The sequence below is a fragment of the Epinephelus moara genome, chromosome 11 (genome assembly GCF_006386435.1).
Source record: "Epinephelus moara isolate mb chromosome 11, YSFRI_EMoa_1.0, whole genome shotgun sequence".
NCBI classification, from domain to species: domain Eukaryota; kingdom Metazoa; phylum Chordata; class Actinopteri; order Perciformes; family Serranidae; genus Epinephelus; species Epinephelus moara.
In genome coordinates this window covers 23,248,088-23,269,307 of record NC_065516.1, presented here as the reverse complement: position 1 = coordinate 23,269,307, position 21,220 = coordinate 23,248,088, and the positions used below count along the sequence as shown (strand labels likewise).

The following is a 21,220-nucleotide window of genomic DNA, read 5'->3' as shown; positions in this document are numbered from 1 at the left end:
TGTGAAGAAAAAATAAGCACCATATAAATATCTTTCCTGCTGCAGAGGACCGGCATATTAGGTGTTGGTTAACCTTTCACTAGAGCCTGCAGAGCAAACACTGCTATCAAATGGACACACACCCTTGGCCTGGGCGCACGGACCGGCTTACACTGTGTTTGTTTTAGCATTTTTATCATTCTTTGCGTTGTAGAGGCGGCGTGCTTAATCAACTTCACCTCGGAATAAGCTATGCAGACATTTAAACTAACTTTGTGCGGTCATTTTAACACCGCACACACACACACACACAAACACGCTTCTGCTGTTGTGAGATAACACAGCGAGTTTAGGTGTAACAAAAGCCATTACAGTGGATTACACAGTGGATATACTGACACACCACCACCGGGCCACCCAGGATACCTAAACTGCTGATCTGTAACAGAAAGGCTTTGTGGGAGAAGCATCATGACACCGTGAACTGTTCAATGGCACAGTCACTTATCGCAGTTCACAGCTTTCTTACACACACACAAGTGCACACTGAATGTGTGTGTGTGTGTGTGTGTGTGTGTAGAAGTCCATTTTACATAGATAAGGCCGACAGCAGTGAACGGGGGTCACAGTCACAGAACTCCACTCCACCTCATGGCACTAGCTCTCTATTGATTGGTTAATCACAAGCATGAGGTCATCAGCTCCACTCCAGAGGCTGATGGGATGGCTCTTCTGTACAGTAATACACAGGGGAGGGAGGGGGAGGGGGAGGGGTGGGTGTGCCCCCTCTGTGCCCTTTTTAAATTCTGCTTTCTGTTCATTTCTGCCCACTCCGGCCTCCTCAGAAACCTCCTCCTCAGCAGAGTCGCTGCATCCCCCATCTTATCCAATCACCATTTATCCCCTGGCCTCGCTCACTTCAATCCATTTCTCCTCTTTCTGTCTCTCCCACCGGCTCCCTCCCCTCATCTCCCCCCCCTCCCCGTGGATCCACCGGGTACGCTCCACATTCAAAGACAGAGAGTCACGTGACTAGAACTGGATCGATACGAGTGCATCTTTTTTGCCATGCACTGTATAATGAGACTTACATAACGTGCTTACACACAGCCGTCACAGTCTGCCATTCTGGCTGTTTATAACACAAATACAGTCTTAAAAAGATTTCAGTCAGGGGAACGGAAGGGCTTGTTTTCAGATTTCCAGCAGCACATGATGGAGCGGCACGTACCAGGCAGTAATTTGATCACTTACTACAGTACAGGGGACCTTGTTCGCTGCCATAAACACTTTGCATCAGCTTGAATGCTTTTACTGTTGCTGCTTTAGCGCTATGCATCAGGTCATGTGTATCCTTCCGCCGTAAACTGTTTCCTGCCAAAGAGGAGATCTGAAGGCTCTCTTTCAGCACATTATCCATTTTTCTCTTTTCCCAGTGGGTTTGTTGCAGCCTCACCGGCCTTCACTGTAACAGACACAGACTCATGATATCACAGGTCTTATCTGTGGAGTATGCAGGAGTTTTAATATTAAGCATGTTAAATCCACCTTATGTAATCTTTAGTTTATATCCTTGGAATCTGCAGAATAAAGCATTTCCTCTCCCCGCTCGTGAGAGGAATCATTATATTTTAAAAGAAGGTCTGGATATTTTAATAAAGCCTGCTATTCATAGAGTCTGCTATTACTGCATCGCTGAATGGCTGGGTTCAGCTCTGAGTCGAAGTACTCTTATTGGTTCACTGTCCTCATAATATTGAGGGTGTGTATTTTATTCTATCAATATATAAATGATGATAATTCAGTCTAAAAAATGTCTGAACAGCAGACAAAAAAACCCTTCAAAACAGGCTACATATATACGTATATTTTTGTAGCCACGCTTGTGACGTAGCTCAAAAGACGGGAGCGTCAGTTTGGTGGTCCATCCACCACTTTGGCCATGACTAAAATATCTCATCAACTACTTTCGTACTGATATTTATGGTACCCAGAGTAAGGTTGCTCAATTGTTTCTATGTTCATATCTTCTAAATGTGGCCACTCAAGATCGAAGAAACAATTAACATTGGTGAATATCTGGCTGCCGTTCATGCCCGTTCAATGCAAGAAAAGTACTGAGTAAAACATTTGCGTCTGGTGGCAAAATTGCATCTTAACATTGTGTGGAGTTTAACTTTGGTGAACTCGCAGCCTTAACCAATAGCAAAGTAGCATGTGTGGAGGACACAGTGATTATTGCTGTGTTTAACCAGCCTATATTTCAAAATTGGGCCATGAAAAATACAAACTGCCCCACATGAGAGATGCTGCCTGGTGAGCAGTGAGTCGGGAGACAGGCAGGGAATGTATGAAAATGGAAAAGGTGCACCCCAGCGTTCCTGTTCTACGAAGTTTAGTTCTTATACTGTATTAACAGATTGCCTTATAATATGGTGGAAGGACCAATCATTCATCTTTATATTATTTATACAGTCTTGGACATACTGTGGAGATTCAACTGTAATTTACGGATGAATGGATGAGAATGGTGAAATGTTATGTCAATGAACACGTGAACCATGTAAAATCCTAATAAAAAGAGAATTGAAAAAAAAAAAGAAAATGGAAAAGGTACCAATGACATCATAATTTGTGATATTTATTAGCAAGCTTTTTGTGTGTGTCACACCTGGCACTGCTCAAATTTGGCGATGGCTACTGGCCTGTAATAGGGCTGCAACTAACCATTATTTTTTTATCAATTAGTCCGGCAATTATTTTTACAATTCATCATTTAATCTATGAAATGCCAAAAAAAAAAGCAAAAATATTCATTACCAGAACGCAGAGCAGGAGATTTATATTTTGTTTTCATTTTTCGTGAAATATTTAAACATGTAAAAAAATATAATAGTAATGTCTCCTCTAATCATACAACAGCATCCTTTTAAAACTGTTGGTGCAACAATATTACAGCATCATGTTCCACTTTACATTATTTCCTTATCTTTAATGTCCCAATCTGAATCATATCTGTAAGGTTAACAACTCTTGAGCAGACATGTGGAGAACTGAGATGCGGAGTGTCACATCCATGGAAAAGAGACGGCAAATTGGGCTCAGTGGGAAGACATGCTGCTTCACCTGAAACATCTTTAAATGCAGAGTCGGGTGCAGATTGTAGAGATTATTTTAGAACATCTTAGTTCTGATATTAAGTTAGTTAAAATTGCCTTAATATCAGTGTCGTCAATATACGATCCGATCGCCAATTGGCACAAGCCTGGCCCAGAGAATGAATCCTAAAGACTCTGTTGATCCCTTGACTCTTATTGTAGCGCCACCCAGCAGGTCAAAGTTTTGTGCAAACATTCATGGTTCCCAGAGGATGAATCAAAATAGCTTTGCTGTGCCCCTGACAATTCCTCTAGCGCCACCATGATGAAGACATTTCTAATTTTGAGTAAAATGCCTCAACAGCTAGTGATCGGATTGCCATGAAATTTGGAGCATATGTTCATGTTCACAGCGGGATGAATGGTAATAACTCTGGTGATCCCTTAATAGTTCATCTCGTGCCGTCATCAGGTCAAATTCGAATTTGTCCACTAGTATTTTACTGCTAATAAGCAAATGTTAGCATGTTGACAAGCTAAACTAAAATGGTGAACATGGAAAATATGTTACCAGCTAAACATCTGCATGTTAGCATTGTCACTATGAGCATGTTAGCATGCTAGTATTAGCATATGGCCCTGCTGTGCCCAAGTACTCTACATGAGTCTTTTTCCTAGGATGGCTAAGGCATGACCTGGTCCATTCTTCCTCTGGTTGGCTTACCCTCACATTCTCACCATAACCCTAACCAGTATCACTCCTCTTGCCCAATCGAAGAAGGCAACTAGTACTAGCCAATCAGAGGCTGAGGAGGGTAGGTAATGCCTTCACTATCCAAGGAAATAAATAAGGTGTATTGTACAGTATAGTCTTATTCTTCAAAGACTAACTGAACAGAAAAATCGATTAAAGTTGAATTATAGTTAATTGTTTCTTTAAATTATTTGATTCATTGACAGAATTATTATTTGTGTGTGAGTATGAGTGTGTTTTCTTTGTGTTGAGTGTGTGCATGAGACAGAAATACAATGAACTTGGTCTTTGTTTTCGCGTATTAAAAATGCTAATATGTTTTCATGCATGCAAATTCCTGTGCACCTCCGGAGACAATGGAAAAAAAAAATCAAAACAGGCGTGATTGCACAGAGACCTTTTCACAGCTTGTACACATCCTCGCTGTCTTCAGTCTAATGATTCCCTGATGCTACGAAACCAGAGGATGTCAAAGCGATGCTGCGTACACTGAACTGTGTCCCAGTAGGAGGGAGGCTTTAAATGAAAAGGTCACATCTCATCCACCTGTTAAAGAGCAGATGCCACATCAGAGCAATACTTGGCAGGAGGAGCAGGTATCGTTATTGGGCACACGAGACGCACTTGGCGCGGGCGCAGGTATGGCTATACTGCTCACACGCATAAACTCGCAGGCACACAAATCTCTCTCTCACACACACAAGATGCCTGACCCCTCAGCCTGGGAATGAAAGATATGGGCAGAGAATAGAAACAGAACCTTTTCCAGGGATGATCACACCGGCTACACAAAAGCCTTGACTGTTGATGATGTATAAAGGTCGGGGCTGTTGTCATGGGACTCCACTTACACAAGACGGGGGCCTTCAATCAGACCCGGAGATATCTCTCAAACAGGCCACTGCTCTGAGTTTTCAATGGCGACAATAGACTCCTGAGGATGTTTACCCCGTCTCTCTTGTGTTTACACAGTAAACACCCACATGCACATACACATGAAGCATGAATGAACACATTACCTGGAAGCTGCTATTTCCACTTTACTCCTGGCGATGGCTGCAGCCCTCTGTGCCGCCTCCACGGCCCGATCCACCTTCTCTTTGGTTTTGGGGTTCTTAAGAGGAATCAACTGCTTCCTTATTCCACGCACCAGCACGTTATTTTTGTACTTCCCTTCTTCTTTGGTGCCATCTGGGAAAACTGTGCACCCGTAACCATGGCGCTTGTTGTTAAGCCACTCTCCCTCATACTTCATCCCGTTGGATCTCTCTGAAACACCAAATCCATTGCGCTTGTCGTTCTTCCACTCGCCCATGTACGTCTCGGTCGTGGTGGCATCCACATGGTCCTCTAGAGGTAGGTCCTCATCCGGCAGCTCGCCATCTCCGATGGATATGGTAGAGTTGGCATCACTGGAGCTGATGCGGCTCATGGCAGCATCACTGCGTGCGGAGCTGCGCTTGCTGGAGATAGAGGTCCGAGAGTCAGACTTGCGCAACTGCCGGAGGCTGCCGAAGAGTGAACCTCGGCGGAACAGGCCCTTCTTCTTGCCGGTGACGACCTCGCTGTCTGAGTGGAAGTTAAGGACGAAGCCGCCGCGACTGCCTGTTGGTGTGTCTGCAGGGGAGGAGAGGTCCTGGAGCACTGTGCCGTTGCTCTGCTCAGAGCGCAGGGAGGCCAGAGACGTGCGGAGAGGAGAGCGGATAACGGTGGCCATGCCATAGGGAACACTCTGACGCACGCCGTAGCCATGTCGCATCCCACCCATCCACTGGCCTTGATAGGTACCTGAGGAACCAGCAGACAGGAGTGAATGAGATTAGTCACAACAACTGTTTACACCAACCTTTTCACCTCAAGGCCTCTTTGAATGAGGCATTGTGTGCATGTGACTTCTCATCACATGTTGCACATGTGTATAAGTTGTGACTAGTGCCACCGAAGAGTGAGTTTTCTTTCTCAAACTGTTTTGTGTTAATACTTTTAGAGGTCAAACTATCTGGTTCTTCATTAAAAGCATTTAGCTCAGAGGAAAATACATTATTTTGTGCAGCAGATGTTTGTTTTGTCTTCTTTTCTGTCAGTCATCCTGAGGCCCCTCAGGTTCATCCTGTGACCCACTGGATGGTTTCTAACCCCAGTGTTGGGAACTGCTACTAAATAGGATGAAACACTGTCACACAGTCAGTGTTTCTACAAAATTTCAAAACTTTTCATGACTTTTCAAGGACCTACAATAAAATTTCCATGACCTTTCATAATGTATAATACGAACAGAACTGCACAGTGCACTTTTCTCCAAATGGTAATTATATTGTATTGCAGAGCCCCCAAAGTGGGGAAGTGACAGCCGAGAGTTTGGTTGGCACACTGGTCATTTCTCTTGGGGAAAAAGAATGCTCTGTACCTTCGAACTACCATGGTCTACTTTCAGAGCAGTTAAAAGGTAACCAAAGTGCGCACTGGCGCTCTGAATGACACCCTAGGCTGCCCATGTCACCCTGTCAATTGTTCCACATCACAAATGCAGCACAATTAAAAGGATTAGTGGGACATAGGTATAGAAACTTTGGGATTCATGAGCCTACATGTTGAATCACACTGTTGCAACATTTTTGTAGCACATCAGATTCAAACTCTTTTCAAACATAATATCAGCTAGGTGGCATACACCGACAGGAAGGTGGAGTGTGGGGAGAAAAAGAGGAAACGGACGTGATTGTAAACACAACATCATCCACAGAAACATAGATTTTATGAAGAGCTACAGACAATAAATTACTGTTACAGTACATTACATGGAAGGTTATTAATGGAAGATTACTGGAACAATTGATTTCATTAAACACAACAAATTCGATGACTTTTCTGAAACTTTCAAGGATTTTACTAATTCCATTACTTTTCCAGGCCTGGAAAATTAGACTGTGGCCATGGGTGCAGATCTGATGACAAGTTTGGGGGGGACACAGTCAGTTGTGATTTTTTTTTAATTGCACGCGTGCAGATCATGCCCACAGAGCGCTTGAGATTGCCAGCATATTTCACGATTTCATAGAGGCTCATCACCATCACCAAGTCATTCAAAAAGCACTACAAAGAGAATCATATGCTTACCTTTACTGTTTATTTCTCTTAAACAGCCAGTAGTACATGGAACCAGCCATCACCCTCCTTTTCACTGCTTCGCTGTTAGTTAATGCTACTTCTAGTTTCAGGGTCTCAGGCATGTTATGTCCACTCACGTTCTCATTTCTCGCCTCTCACGGATTCCCATTTCTCCTCATCATCTTCCCTTTCTCCCAGTATACAGGACTACTGTATACATTTGTTCAATTTCAATCATTTAAGCTATTTAGAATTGGGGGGGACAATTTGTGTTTTTCAGAATTTGGGGGGGACATGCCCCCCCCCATCCCCCCCGGGATCTGCACCCATGACTGTGGCATTCCATGGCCGTGGGGACCCTGCACAGTATTAAAAAATTCAATCCAATTCAATTCAATAGAACTTTATCTATCCTGAAGGAAATTCTTGTGCCAGGGAATGCTTCAAATTACAGTAACCACAATCTAATGTTCAAAACCAGTAACAACCAGAGTAACCAGTGGGTTCCCTGGGTCAGGGTCACTCACTGGGCCCAGTTTTAGAACAATAGAGTATTAAATATCTGGCAAAATATATAAATATACAAGACAAGAAGTGTTTTCTCGCCAGATATTTAAAAAAGGAATATCAGAGCAAAAATGGCATGGCACTTCTATCGTAATTTAGTGTTTTATTCTTAGCTAGTACACTCTTTTACTGTCTCTAAACTAAAATAATGTCTTGTATTTATCAGGTAAAGAGGTAAGAAAGATGTAAGGTGACAAGAGTTGCTCAGAATGGTGCGACTTTACGTTTAATAGCACTATTTGGGCAAATTAAATTAGGCTTCACTCTGTGAGTAACTCTCTCCGTTACCCATCAATTCCAAGAAGAGACAGCTAGCATCGGCTGGTATGATAAAGCACGATCAAAAGTGGTCCCAAGCTGCTTGTGTGTGTGTTTGCCTGTGTGTACAGTCTGTTTGTCTCACCGGGCCCGCTTCCAAAAAGTGGCTGTCTTTTATCTAAATCAATTGAAACAGTGTACGAGCTTAGAAAATGTCTGCAGTGTGGGATTTCCACAAACTGAGGAAACATTTTAAAGTGCTCCTGCAGATGACGGAGTCCTTAAGGGGGGGCGTTTTTGCACCCACACTGATGATAACAGCAGATTATTTGAAGATGTGTGTATATCTGAACAGCTTAACCTATTTTGAGGAATGCTTTTAAGTCATACCAGGGTAAAATGTACCGTCGCAGTTACATTGAGTTTGGATTTATTTTGGTGCTTGTGGTGACAGTCACAAGAAGGTTTATCTCTGCATTCTGTTGGCCAGATATTTTCTATATCAGCACTAAATCCTTGAAACAGCGTTGCATGTGGGAGCACGGAGGAGCCTTGCTGTAGGGGTGCGGAGTATGTCAGCTAATGAAATGTTTTCTCTCCTTCCCCTCAGATCTGGGACTGTGAGCATAACTAACTCAATCACAGAGATTTGATTAAGGTACTGATACTGAGGATCACTTGGGATGAATGTGAATCACTCAGCGAGGAGCCTATTTTCAGGGCGGCCAATAACTCCCCCACCGACAGTAGGCACATCCACCACCATCCGTTTGTCTCTGACGACAGGGAATTGCTATGAGTCACATAATGAGAGGAATACTTCATTAATCCCATTTGGTGCTGCTGAGCCCAATGAGCATGTGCTGTCCTACTGTAGCTTCTTCAGAGGATCATATTACAATTCTGATACTTATAATAAGAAAGGCTTGTTAAGCCAGCACTTGAATCTCATTGACCAGTACAATTAAATAAGGCATAATGGTCAGAATCTTACAAAAAAAATGATATACTAGCCCGGGCAGGAATTTAGATGGATAAACAGTGTGAGATTAACAGGCTGGCTCTGCGCTGCAGTTCAAATCGGTGACCCTGCAGATCAAGTTATCAGGATGTTGCAGGGTCAGACAGCCAGATGTTCTGTAGATCCTCTAGGATCAGCTGATTTCCCAAGCCCGGCCCTCTGTAACCATCATATGTGAGGCATTTACTCTGCACCATAAGGCCTCCGTTAGCGGAGATGATGCTCACAAATCGCCCAAAGACTTGGATGTTTTATAATCAGAGAGGACCGTCTGTAATATTGCTTGCGAGCACTTGTGTTTGCGGGCTTATCAGGATGTTTCCTCCCTGATCACACAGGTCTCGAGACAATCTGTGAACACACCAGTGATTAGTGAGATCAAAGCTCTGAGAGGGGCCAGCACTGACCTCTCACTCTCGTGTCGAAGAGTGTGTTCTGTGTATCACATGGCTGAATGCATGGATGATATCTGTATATTTGTAAGTGTTTTATCTTCCATTTTTGAAGTTTCACAGAAATTAGAAAATGCATCCAATGTGTAAAAACATTTGCACTAGTTTTTAAACAAGTATCAGTGTCTTGACACTTGCAGAATGGCTTTGCTGCCAATAAAAGTAGCACTTTCTCAAAGTTCTTTTCATTTGGAGATGCTGGCATTTATGCAAAAGACTTGCAGAGGTGTGTTATTGCAGTTTAATGTGAAAATGATAGAGGAGTAGGTGATAGTCTGGCTATAATTGGCTCCAAACACACTGATTTGCTCTGATTTCCAAACTCCTTCTGGTGCCACCGAGCTGGCAACAGGAGTCACTCTCCTCCCACTGTCATATGAGGAGCAACCGGTAGTTGCCAAATGAGATGTGCGTTGGAAAAGAACCCATATCTCAAACTGCATCCTGCAAGTTAACATGACAAGACTGGTAAGTCATAGTTTTTTTAGGGGGAGTAAGTGATGATGCGCTTGACCACGGTGCGCAGTGCGCAATACCAGATTCAACTCAGATCATATCAGATGGAGATTCATGCACTGATGTATTTCCATTAGCCTCCCTCAGTTTGAGCATCCTCACACACACACAGGGTTCATAACACATCATCAGCCACAGCGTTAAAGCGACACACACGTTAAACAAACACTGGGCCATATTTATAAGACAGGGTTTCTTACCGCCATCGCCGTAGGTTTCGATCCCATATCCATCCTGCAGCCCGTTGCTCCAGGTGCCGTCGTATCTGGCAGGTGTGTTGTGGCTCTGCCGGATACCGTACCGACCCTTAAAACCGTGACTCCACTCCCCGCGGTATATCCACTTTCCTTTATTCTCCACCCCGAGCCCGTGCCGCTTCCCCTGGGACCAGTACCCCTTGTAGGTATTCCCGCTGGGCCAGGTGTACACCCCTACTATCTCAAAGCCGTGCGACCAGGACCCGGCGTACTCGCCCTGGCCCTTGGGTCCGGTGCAGATGCCGTGTCCGTGGGCTTTGCCATCCTCCCACCCCCCGCAGTAAGTGCCACCGTCGTCGAAGTCAAACCTTCCGCCCGTCATTCAGATATAGGCTGGAAATAAAGCCGATCGTGCGCTGCTGCAGACTCAGGCGTCTCCAGGACCGAGGTTGGGGGCTCCAGGACCGGAGGTGTGATGAAAGGATGAGCCAACAGGATGATGATGACTAGAGGGAGAGAAAATAGCAGGGTGAGGAGAGTGGACTGGTACTTCTAGACACGGATGTGCAACACAAGAGGCATGCGTAACGGTAAGTGTAAAGGTATGAATGGTGGGCGTCATTTACCGGAGGCGCACGCCGGTTTCTCCGCGGTGTGTTGCTCGTCTCCCCCCTCTCACCCACTGATCACAGAGGGAGAGAGAGAGGCGTCGAGTCCCTGCTGAGCAAAGACACTGGGCCAATCGCAACGTCACGCCACAGGGACCTCCCACTCTCTTCTCCCTCTCCCTCCCTCAGTGGACGCCTCAAACCACCCCCAAAATAACGCACCTCCATAGGCCTACCTATAACAGCCCCCCCATACATCCGAGAGAGGCGCCGGATTTTACACAGCTATGAATTCCCACATTGCAATTTCCCATCATACATCATAACATTTATCTGTGATTATCAATGGTGAGTTTATGATCACACTTAATCAATAAAATCCCCATGACCTATTCTGTCAAATGATAATATAGTGCACTAAAAAACTGTATACAGCTCTTTAAAGTCTTAGAAATCATAATAATTTGTAAAAATTTGTTTGATTTTGCACTCAAAGATTTTTATTTTTCAATTTATCTTAAATATTGTCTTATTATTTCTGCTATATATGAGAGCTAAAAAACAGTGAGTGAGTTCAAAATGTGTTTTTGGCCCATGTGACCTCAAAATGACTTCTTAAATTATATTAAAAAAAATCTTAAATAATTCAACAATTAGATTAGTCAGTGACATTATTTAGTGAATGAATCACATACGTTATTCACTCTTTAAAATGTGCATAAAATGTAGTAAAAAAATAAGTATCGCCTTAAGTGATACTGGTGACCTTTAATATCAGCACTTCTTGCTCTGAGGTTGACCAACAACAGCCTGTGTAGACCACCCATTAAAGGAATAGATAACAGCGACCTCTGCTGTCCAAATGTGTTTATTGCATAGCTGGAGAAAAGTTAAAGTGAGAGGTGAAGTGTTGAGCTGTGTCGTGTGGAGAGTGTTGTCACGTGTAAACCACCTGTTGTCTTTATACATCACAGTTTTTATACTTAGTTATGTTTCAGCCCTTGTATTGCTTGGTGATGATGTATGTAGTACGGTGGCCCTGGGGGTCAAAACACTACAACATTTCCAAATGTTTTCTGAAATGCTGTAGTGTTTTGACCTCCAGGGCCACCATAATGTATGGAATTAGTATGACTACTACTATTACTATTACTGGAACCACTAGTAAGATTAGCAAGAAGAAGCTTTTAAGGGATCATCGACACATCTGACAGAGGCATATTCATTTGAGAAATTGATGTAACCACAAATAAATGTTCAAATACTTACACTACATCAGGAGTCACACACAAGCTGTAACTCTGTCTCTACTAATAAGATTCATTTGGGCTCTGCTATGTGACATTGATTGGCAGAGAAGTTGGGGACAATTTCTGACATTCTGAAACTTTTTCACTGTCATAGAGACAGCAAAAAAGACATTGGACAGATTTAGAGTTGATATTGATTATTCTAGTACCTTCTGTGAATTTGACGAAGAAACAATCTGCCATTTGTTTCATCACTGTTTGTGTACGAGAATATTTTAGATGGATGTCTTTATATAGGAAGAAAAACTGGGGGTACAATTCAGTTACAGGTTAAAGACATGTTTGTGTGTTTTGAAAGTAATGGGGCGTGTAAAACATATAAATAGTACAGTTAATCTTAGTATTAGGAAGATTCCGCATTCACAAGAAGAGGTGGGTGGAGTCTAAATGTTTCTATCAAGACCTACAACAACATGGCACCACAGTAAGAGACCTTAGGAATAAAAAGGCAGTTAAAATTATGTGTTATAAATTATAAATTTCGTATGAACAGATAATACATTATTCTGGATTCATATTACTTTTTCTTTGTTTTTTCTTTTTTTGTCTTCTTTAATTTTGTCTTTTCTCCATATGTATGTAACCCTGGCAGGACAGGTCTCTGTGTTAATGTACTTATGTTTGTTCAATAAAGAATACAAATATATGTATATAAAAAAAAGAAGGGAAAAAAGAAAAAATCTATCAAGGGTCAAATCATTTTTTTTTTTTTTTTTTTTTTTTTTGAATATGCCAAATGGTTGATTTGGCCTTTTATGGTCGCGGCAGTAAAATAAAAATAAAAATAAAATAAAATAAAACATCTGATGCTAAGATAATAAATAAACAATTTTTATGAAATAAAAAATCATTCATATTCACTGTTGTTAATTATATATTAATTGTTATTTCATCATATATTTGATGAAAAAAAAAAAGATACCAGCATGATTTTTCTCATATGTTTTAAAGTAGGGTGACGGTAAATATCTAGAATACATACATGGAAATAATACTACTACTGGTAATACTATTATTCAATTTTCACAAGGTATAATATACGTTGTTATAATAATATATTACAAGCATTACATGATTTGTAATTTTGATTTTTTCTGTTTGACCATTACCAGGAAGGACCATCTCAACTGTTCTGTTGAGGCCCTTTATTCAAAAATAAGTTGGGGTCTATTCAAAAATACACATTGAATTTTGTTGTTATAGCCTCAAAATAAAAATGAAAAATAAAGAAAAAAATTCCATTGCTTTTTTATTAGTGGAGACATTAAAGAGTTAAAGTAATTATAAATATATGTATATTGTATCACAAAATAAATGTATGTTTTTTAACCGAATTTAAATGAAACTGAATCAGCGGGTGATGATCCACTCCGAGCCAGTAGGGGGAGTATGGTGCTGCCTGTAGGATGGTGTGCCGACCTCAGCTGTCCCCCAACATACTTACAGATAAAATGGCGTCCGAAAACAGCCCTGAATCCCAGGAAGAGCAAACAGCTCTGATAGAGAAGGACCCAGAACAAGATGAACATCAGACATGTGGCACAGTCGCAGAGAAAAGCGAATCCAAACTGACTCTGTATCACTGGACTCAGTCCTTCAACTCTCAGAAGGTGAGTGTTCACGTTTCAGCACCACACATCAGTGGACAGCTCCTCCTCATCATCTTCATCATCAGCACAGGTCTCAATAGATATGAGGTAATATCTGCCAGGTGTCGTAATGTTTGTCAGGAGGACAGTAGGTATTGAGACATCTTAGCTGTGGACACTGTCATTACTGCTGCTGCTCACATCTGTTTCAGCTCGTACTTTACTGCAAAACTATTCTCTGTTGTGGCGTTATATCTGCTCACAACTAGGGAAAACAAATCTGTAAATAAGGTTCTTTTAGGATCATTAATCTGTATTATCCTTCCACAGATGTTCTTCTCCTGTAGCATGAACTGTGTGGTTATACTAACTATTCATCTGTTGAAGACCATACCATAACATATTTTTAATTTGATTCTAAAGCTACTTATTCATACATGTAATTCAGTTTTTGGGACATGACACGATTTCAGCAGGAGGTTCTTTTTTTGTTTTATAGAGAAATTTAAAAGATAAACAGACCACAGAAAGAGCATTTTGAAACTGGTAGAAAAGATTTCTGCACACTTACATCTATGCATAGGAGATGTGAGTGTATGGCTTTTAGTTTTTAAATCTCTTGACTGGCTCCCGACTATTTATCTGATATGTTGGTCAAATATATTCCCTCTAGATCCTTTAGATCCTTCACCTCTGGTCTACTAAATGTCCCCCTGAAGTGAAAGTACGGTGATGCTGCATCTGTGTCATTGGCCCTCGTCTCTGGAACAGCCTTCCAGAGGACGTCAGACTCTATGATCCAGTAGACAGATTCAAAAATAAAGTGTGTCTTGGCTTAAGCGAGGCTAGTTGAGGTTAAGTTGACTGTAATGTTTAAACAAGGATAAAAAGGTATAGGAATAAGGAAGCTATGATGTCAGATGTCTCTGATTTGGAGACAAAAACAGATGAAATTATTCATAGCTCCACAGGTGTGAGCACTACTTGTTTTCCAGGTGCGCCTGGCCATGGCAGAGAAAGGTTTACGCTGTAAGGAGTACAATGTGAGTCTACCGCTCAGTGAACACAACGAGCCCTGGTTCATGCATCTGAACCCCACTGGTGAGGTGCCCGTCCTCGTCCACGATGAAAACGTCATCTGTGACCCAACACAGATCATGGACTACCTGGAGCAGAACTTCAACGATGGTGAGACTTATAAAGACTGTGTGCCGCAAACTACCACCAACTGTTTAATACACCATAGCAAGGGTGGGTAGGTACAAGCTGGGCTCCAATCAGCTGAGTTTTATACATGTTTTCATTTATTTTACACTTTAAGTATTTTTGTTGCATTGTTTGATTTGAAGTTAATGTGTGCATTTTTTTGGTTTCATTTTGTTTCAAGGCGAGACAACCCAGCTGAGAACATAGTATTTAGTATGACATAGCAGTTTTTGAGATCTTAGGCTATTTTGCTTCCATAACATGTCTTATTTTAAACTAGTGGAAAGAAAACATCAGAAAAACACATTTAGATGGTTACTTTAGCTCAGATTTCTGTTCTGGAAATGTTTGCAAAAATTTCACATTTAATTAGATAATGCCTCATTTGCATATTTAAATGTAAAAGTCAGAAAACTGGTAATACAAAAAATAACTGTCTTAAAGTAAGTAATGAACTGGGGAAATTTCATATTGTTATTGTAAGGTAATGGTGTATTTTTTTTACCCTAGTTTCTTATCTAATATATGGGATTTTGCAATCCATATCTTCAAAGAGAAATTTCTCAAAATTATTTTTTTCTCATACTCTGAGCCAAAAATCTCAACTTCAATAACACCTACGTACACCACACATCCCAGTTTTATAACTATCTATATTCTGAAGGTTTTTACAGAGGAGTTTGTTCATATATTATTCATAGCATGATTTATAGATCATTTTATTCCTTTAAACATGGTGAAATTGGATTGTTTTTATGGCTGTTGACAGTATTTATGAAGTGATAATACAGATATCCAAAATTCAATTGTTAAAAACATTGACGCTTCTATGTCAACGAACAAGAATCCTTTTTTTAGAGGTATTTTTGGGGGCTTTTTGCCTTTTTTTTATTATGATTTGATAGGACATCTATGGTGTGAAAGGGGGAGAAAGAGGGGGAACGACATGCAGCAAAGGGCCGTGGGTTGGTATTGAACCAACAGCTGCTGAGGCAAAGACACCGTCTTCTGTCCTGGAAATGTCTGCAAATTAGCATATATTTAATTAGACAATGCTACATTGGCATATTAAAACATAAAATTTCAAAAGACTTGTAATATAGAAAATATTTGTCTCACTATAAATGATCACTTGCAGATGTTTCATGGTGATATCTCTTAGTTTTAAAAGTTAACCTAATTCACTTTGGGTGTCTCCCTTTAATTTGTCGTACATTTTGTGTTGTGCATGTGTTGATTTTTCAGTCATTTTGTTTTAATTTTCCATTTTTTTGCACTGATCCATGATAGCTTTGTTCTAAGAGTCTCATCCAGCTGCCCTAAAAGGAGAGAACATCTGGTAAGCATTGAACTATTGAAGATGACAAAAATGTTGTGTTTAAATACCTACTGTGAAATTAAACATTTAAAAACACAATTCTTCCTAACCCTCATGTATCGTCCTCCATGGACAGGCTTGCTGTGTAACAAAGTGACCCTTTTCACCATTGCTCCTTCCTTATCATGACCTGTTTGTCCCCAGAAGGCACTCCCAAGCTGATCCCTGAAGAGGGCAGCACATACTACCACAGAGTGCAGCACTACAGAGAGCTGCTGGACTCACTACAGATGGACGCCTACACCCACGGCTGCATCCTCCACCCTGAGATCACAGTGGACTCCCACATACCAGCGTATGCTGCTACATGTATACGAAGTAAGACACACTGGGATGAGCTTGGGTAGATTTATACAGTTTTGCTCCTGAAGCATTTATGCATACACACAAAGCAGTGTCCGCCCTGTCAAATCACTTAGTGGCCTACAATTAAAGCCCCACAGAGCTCTCACTCTGTGCCCAAACAGTACCATGAAGATCTACCAAAGAAGAAGATCTACTAATCTACTAAGACTTTCATTCCTGTCTGCATGTTTTATAAAGTTTTGTACTAAGGAAAATCATGGTATAAGTCATTGTCTCTAACAAGATGCTGTGTTTTTGTGTGACAGCACAGATCGGGAACACACAGTCTGAGCTGAAGAAACTGGCAGAGCAGAACCCGGAGCTTAAAGATGCTTATATAGCCAAACAGAGGCGCTTGAAAGTAAGTGATTCAAGTTAGCAGAGCGTGAAATAAGCAAAACTGTTTGATTTACAAAAAAAGATTTACAAATATTTAAATATGTCTCTCGATACAAACTAATCTTATCAGAGGTTGGTAAGGGTTACTTTCACAGTTTAAATTGCACAAGCTCCTCACAAGCATGAGGAGGAGCTTGAGTGCTGAAAATCTGTTCAGCCACTGTGAAGATATCAATGTCTAAACTCAAGAAAATGGTCTTGCCTGCAAATTTGAGGGTGTGAGTTTCAAGGAGCGGCCTTTAACATCAGTGGGCTGTAAGCTGTAGGTGGGTGATTTCTACATGTTGTAGTGACGCCCACATTTCCCATCATGCTGACTGAGTAGTTTGTAGTTTTCTGTTTTTGTTATTTTTTTGTTATTATCTATGGTATGTCTGTTGAGAACATGATAGTTTATGCTAGTTGTTGTCATGTGTGTGTTAGTTAGTTTGCACCATCAGTGAGTTGGCTATCCCACTTCATGAGGCTAACTGTATTTTCACACTGAGATCTTGAGTCTGATTGTCATCTGCTATATTGCAATTAGGATTAACAGTGTACAGAGCTATTTCTTGAGCTCTATGAAGCACATATTGTTGCAATATTCACCCAAACTTAGACTGAACATATTTTTTTTGTGATATACACTGGACCTTGACACTTGTACACTCCATGACCCATTCTGCCCCACAGCGCCAAAACACAGCCACGAAAACTACATAGGCTACTTGGTCTAAATTGAATAACAGGGGATCAGTTATTGTTAGCAGCTAGCTAAATCAAGAGTGCAAACTAGCTAGCTAGTGACATACAGGAAGCCTCGGCAAGCCTTAGTGCAGCTAAAACTAAACTTATTTCTCCCAGATACTGCATGCAGTTTTTATGCCTGCATGCTGGTGATAGCCATAGCCAGAGGCATTATGATTTGGGTTGTCCGGTTGTCCGTCCATACATCTGTCCGTCTGTCTGTCCATCCCATTCTTGTTAATGTGATATCTCAATTACACCTTGAGGGAATTAGGGTCGGTATGAGAAAAAAAACAAAAAACAGTCCGGTTTTTGTGAAAAACCGCATCAGCTTGGTAATACCGGATTTTTGCCACTTGGGGGCGCAATTGACTCATTTAAAATAAAAAACGACCATAGGACAACAGAGTGACAGTAACGCGTTGTTTCTTTTATTCCTTACAAATAAATTTGCAGGTTTAGCTTACTCAATCACTGCAAACAAGGGTTGCCTCCTTCGTCTGGCTCAAAGCCAAAGTGTTGCCATATTGGCGCATTCTTTGATTTCTTCGAGACTAAATTGTCCACCATTATCGACTCCCCGTCAGTATTAAACAAACTCCAGGCTACAGTAGAGGCCTTGGCGCATGCGCACTCGCACCCCCTAGCTCAGTACCGAACCGAATTGGTATTACCGAGAACCGACCCAACCCTAGAAGGAATTTCTTCAAATTTAGCACAAATGTTCACTTTGACTTGACGATGATCTGATAAGATTGTGGTGGTCAAAGGACAAGGTAACTGTGACCTCATCTGTCTAATTCTTGTGACCGCGGTATCTCAAGAACACCTTCAGGGATTTCTTTAATTTGGGCACAAGCGTTCACTTGGACTCAATTATGAGCTGATTAGATTTAAGGGGTCAAGGATCAAAGGTCAAGCTCACCATGATCTTGCATCCATCTCAATCTTGGGAACGTGATATCTCAAGAACACCTTTAGGGAATTTCTTCCAACTCGGCACAAATGTCCACTTGGACTGAATGAACTGATTAGATTTAGGTGGTCAAAGGTCAAGGTCAGTGTGACCATGTCTCATTCTCATGACCATGATATCTCAAGAAGACCTTGAGGGAATTGGACTCGAGAAAAAGCTAATTAGAATTTGCTGGTCGAAGGTAAAGGTCAGTGTGACCTCACAAAACATGTTTTTGGCCATAATTCTAAAAGTCCTATGCTAAGTATGACAAAACTGTCAAAAAAATGTCCAAAAGGATAAAATGTTGAAGTGATGACATTTTATATCCAAAATGTCAAAGGTCATCTTCACTCTAACATCATAATATTCTGCATAAAACGCTTTTCTGGCCATTATTCAACATCACATCTCAGGAACAGAAGGGGAGAATTTGACTTTAGACTCTAGTGGGATCCTGTGGGTTTTTTTGTGCCTAAGGTAGTTTTAAATCACACATTTAAATGCATTCAATTTAAAATGTATGTATTAAATTGAGTTTAATACAATTAATAGTGGATGCAGGTGTATAGTCATTTTGTAGGCGTTATGGCCGTGATGTTTTGGCAAAATAATCAGCCTAAAAAGGCAAAAATGAGGCATAACAACCTTTCCATGTGCAGTTTGGCGGCAAACCTAAAAAGAAAATGCATTCTGTCCACAATGTGTAATGCGCATAAGTAAATATGTGCTAAAATGTTTCTGCAGTCCAAGCTGTTTGACCATGACAACATGAAGTACCTGAAGAAGCTTCTGGATGAACTGGAGAGTGTGATGGACCAGGTCGAGACGGAGCTACAGAGGAGGGTGGAAGAAACACCAGGTGCACATCCACAACAGCTTGTTACTTAGCAACCACTTTACAAACACACAATAAAAGACACAATCACATTTTTATGACTGTAATAATATTTACACACGTGCTCTGTAACACAGTCAGAATTTGAGCATTTTGAAAGTCATGGTATTTGTTGTTCTTACGTACTCTTTGTCTTGTTCTCTCAGAAGAAGGCAGTCAGTCCTGGCTGTGTGGTGATTTCTTCAGCATGGCCGATGTCTCTCTGGCAGTCACCCTACACCGCCTCAAGTTCCTCGGCCTCTCCCGCCGCTTCTGGGGCAACGGTAACCGTGTGAACCTGGAGACTTATTACAATCGTGTGGTGGAGCGCCCGGCCTTTAGGAGAGTCCTGGGCCATGTCAACAACATCCTGATCTCTGCTGTCCTTCCTGTGGCGTTCCGTGTGGCCAGGAAGAACGCGCCGGTTATCCTTGGCACCACTCTGTTGATAGGCGTTCTAGGAGGAGCTACGTACCTAGCTTTTCTTTACATGAAGAAGAGGCTGGCTGTCTCCTTCTGAGGGGGCCAACAAGGGCTGGAGTTGCTTTGGGACTGAACTGGGGACTGGGTGGTAGAAAAACAGACAAAAATACGACAAAGGTCGCCTAAATCATAATTTAAATTGTGTGAAGTTAAAGTGCAGGGAGGAATTTGATCATTTAGCAGACATTAATAATATGTAACTGAATCAAACCTTGATTGTCTTGTTTTCTGTGTTGCTGGTTGCACAAAATGCACTTTTATTCATCATCAGTACGTGACTGCTGCATTACACACCAAAGGATCATACTGGTAGTTTTACATGTTTTTGCCATTTCTTATAGATCACATTTACCATATCTAGTGTGGCTTTGTAGATAAACTTTTTAAAGGAGCTCCATACGACATTCAGAGAAATATAGCGGTTAAACAGCTATTTGCTATGTAAAGATATGGTGGACTAATAGCGTCCTGAGTAGAGAAACAGTCACTCTACCTTTCTATGTGTTGTAATACGAGCTTCTCTGTCCTTTGTTGAGGTAGATGGCCCAGCCACACGTGCAGTGTATCCCACTAGCTAGCTAACTGTCACCACTCTGCACTGCGCTCATACAGCAGTTAATGCTGAGAACGCCAGCAATGGCCTGGCTCTGAGTCCGTAGGGTAAGCACATGTCAGGGATAAACTAAAAGAAAACTTTAAACAAATGCAAAAATGACAAAGCTAACAACAGATGCTGGCAGGAAAACATACAACCAGGTAAACTAGAATCATGCAAAAAATGTACTATGCACAAAAATAAAAGAATTTGACAAATAACATCATGTGGCACCAGGGATAAGAAGTCTAAAAGACGACCAGAATGGGGCGGGTTTTAAGCAACCTGGAGACAGTGGCCAGCTAATGGGGCGGGTTTTAAGCAACCTGGAGACAGTGGCCAGCTGCTTCCAATTCCTTAACAACCTCCACGCAACACATGTAAGCCTTGGCAGAGGCCCTTGGGCCATCACACTGTCCTGATGAGCCCACTCTCACTCCGAAGTCGTCGAAATCCGTTGCTTGGGCAGTGACTTGCGGCGTCAGACGCTGACGAAAAAAGCTGTCCTTTAATGTCTGCATGATATATGGCACTCAGTGGCATCAGGGGGAAACGAAGAGGGACAAAAACAAAAGTAGAGGTGGTGAAAGTCCAACTAGACCGGGTGGGAGGGCGTTGGATGGGTCCACCAAACACAGAATTTTACCTGGAAGAGTGGCGTTCACGTCCCGAATTATTCTAAAGCCAAACCCTGTTCTTTTATCCAAAATTGAAACGTGTGTGTTGGCAAAATGTTGTTGAAGGAAAAAAAAAAAAAATTCAGGTTGTTTTGAAAAGCTGTATGTAAATGTTAAATTTC

At 41.5% G+C, this 21,220-nt stretch overlaps 2 protein-coding genes across 5 annotated transcripts in view; one reads left to right on the top strand and one right to left on the bottom strand.

Moving 5' to 3' along the window:
* jph1a (junctophilin 1a) overlaps window positions 1-10,696 on the bottom strand; it is a 47,166-nt gene extending 36,470 nt beyond the window's left edge. The window contains exons 1-3 of the mRNA XM_050057024.1: window positions 10,577-10,696; window positions 9,954-10,456; window positions 4,851-5,619 (exon numbers count right to left, since the gene is read on the bottom strand). Of these exons, the coding sequence (XP_049912981.1) occupies window positions 4,851-5,619; window positions 9,954-10,332 (1,148 nt within the window). The 5' untranslated portion in view covers window positions 10,333-10,456; window positions 10,577-10,696. The remainder of the gene's footprint in view (window positions 1-4,850; window positions 5,620-9,953; window positions 10,457-10,576) is intronic.
* Window positions 10,697-13,310: 2,614 nt separating this feature from the next.
* gdap1 (ganglioside induced differentiation associated protein 1) lies at window positions 13,311-20,663 on the top strand. 4 transcript variants are annotated; one of them, XM_050057030.1, is made up of 6 exons: window positions 13,311-13,478; window positions 14,453-14,645; window positions 16,186-16,359; window positions 16,653-16,747; window positions 19,214-19,328; window positions 19,514-20,663. In XM_050057030.1, exons 1-6 carry the CDS (start codon window positions 13,320-13,322, stop codon window positions 19,861-19,863), a joined length of 1,086 nt encoding a protein of 361 aa, XP_049912987.1. In that variant the 5' UTR covers window positions 13,311-13,319; the 3' UTR covers window positions 19,864-20,663. The 4 variants fall into 4 exon arrangements, with proteins under 4 accessions (XP_049912987.1, XP_049912986.1, XP_049912985.1 ...); XM_050057029.1 differs by having other exon boundaries at window positions 16,189-16,359; window positions 19,511-20,662; XM_050057028.1 differs by having other exon boundaries at window positions 19,511-20,659.
* Window positions 20,664-21,220: the final 557 nt, after the last annotated feature.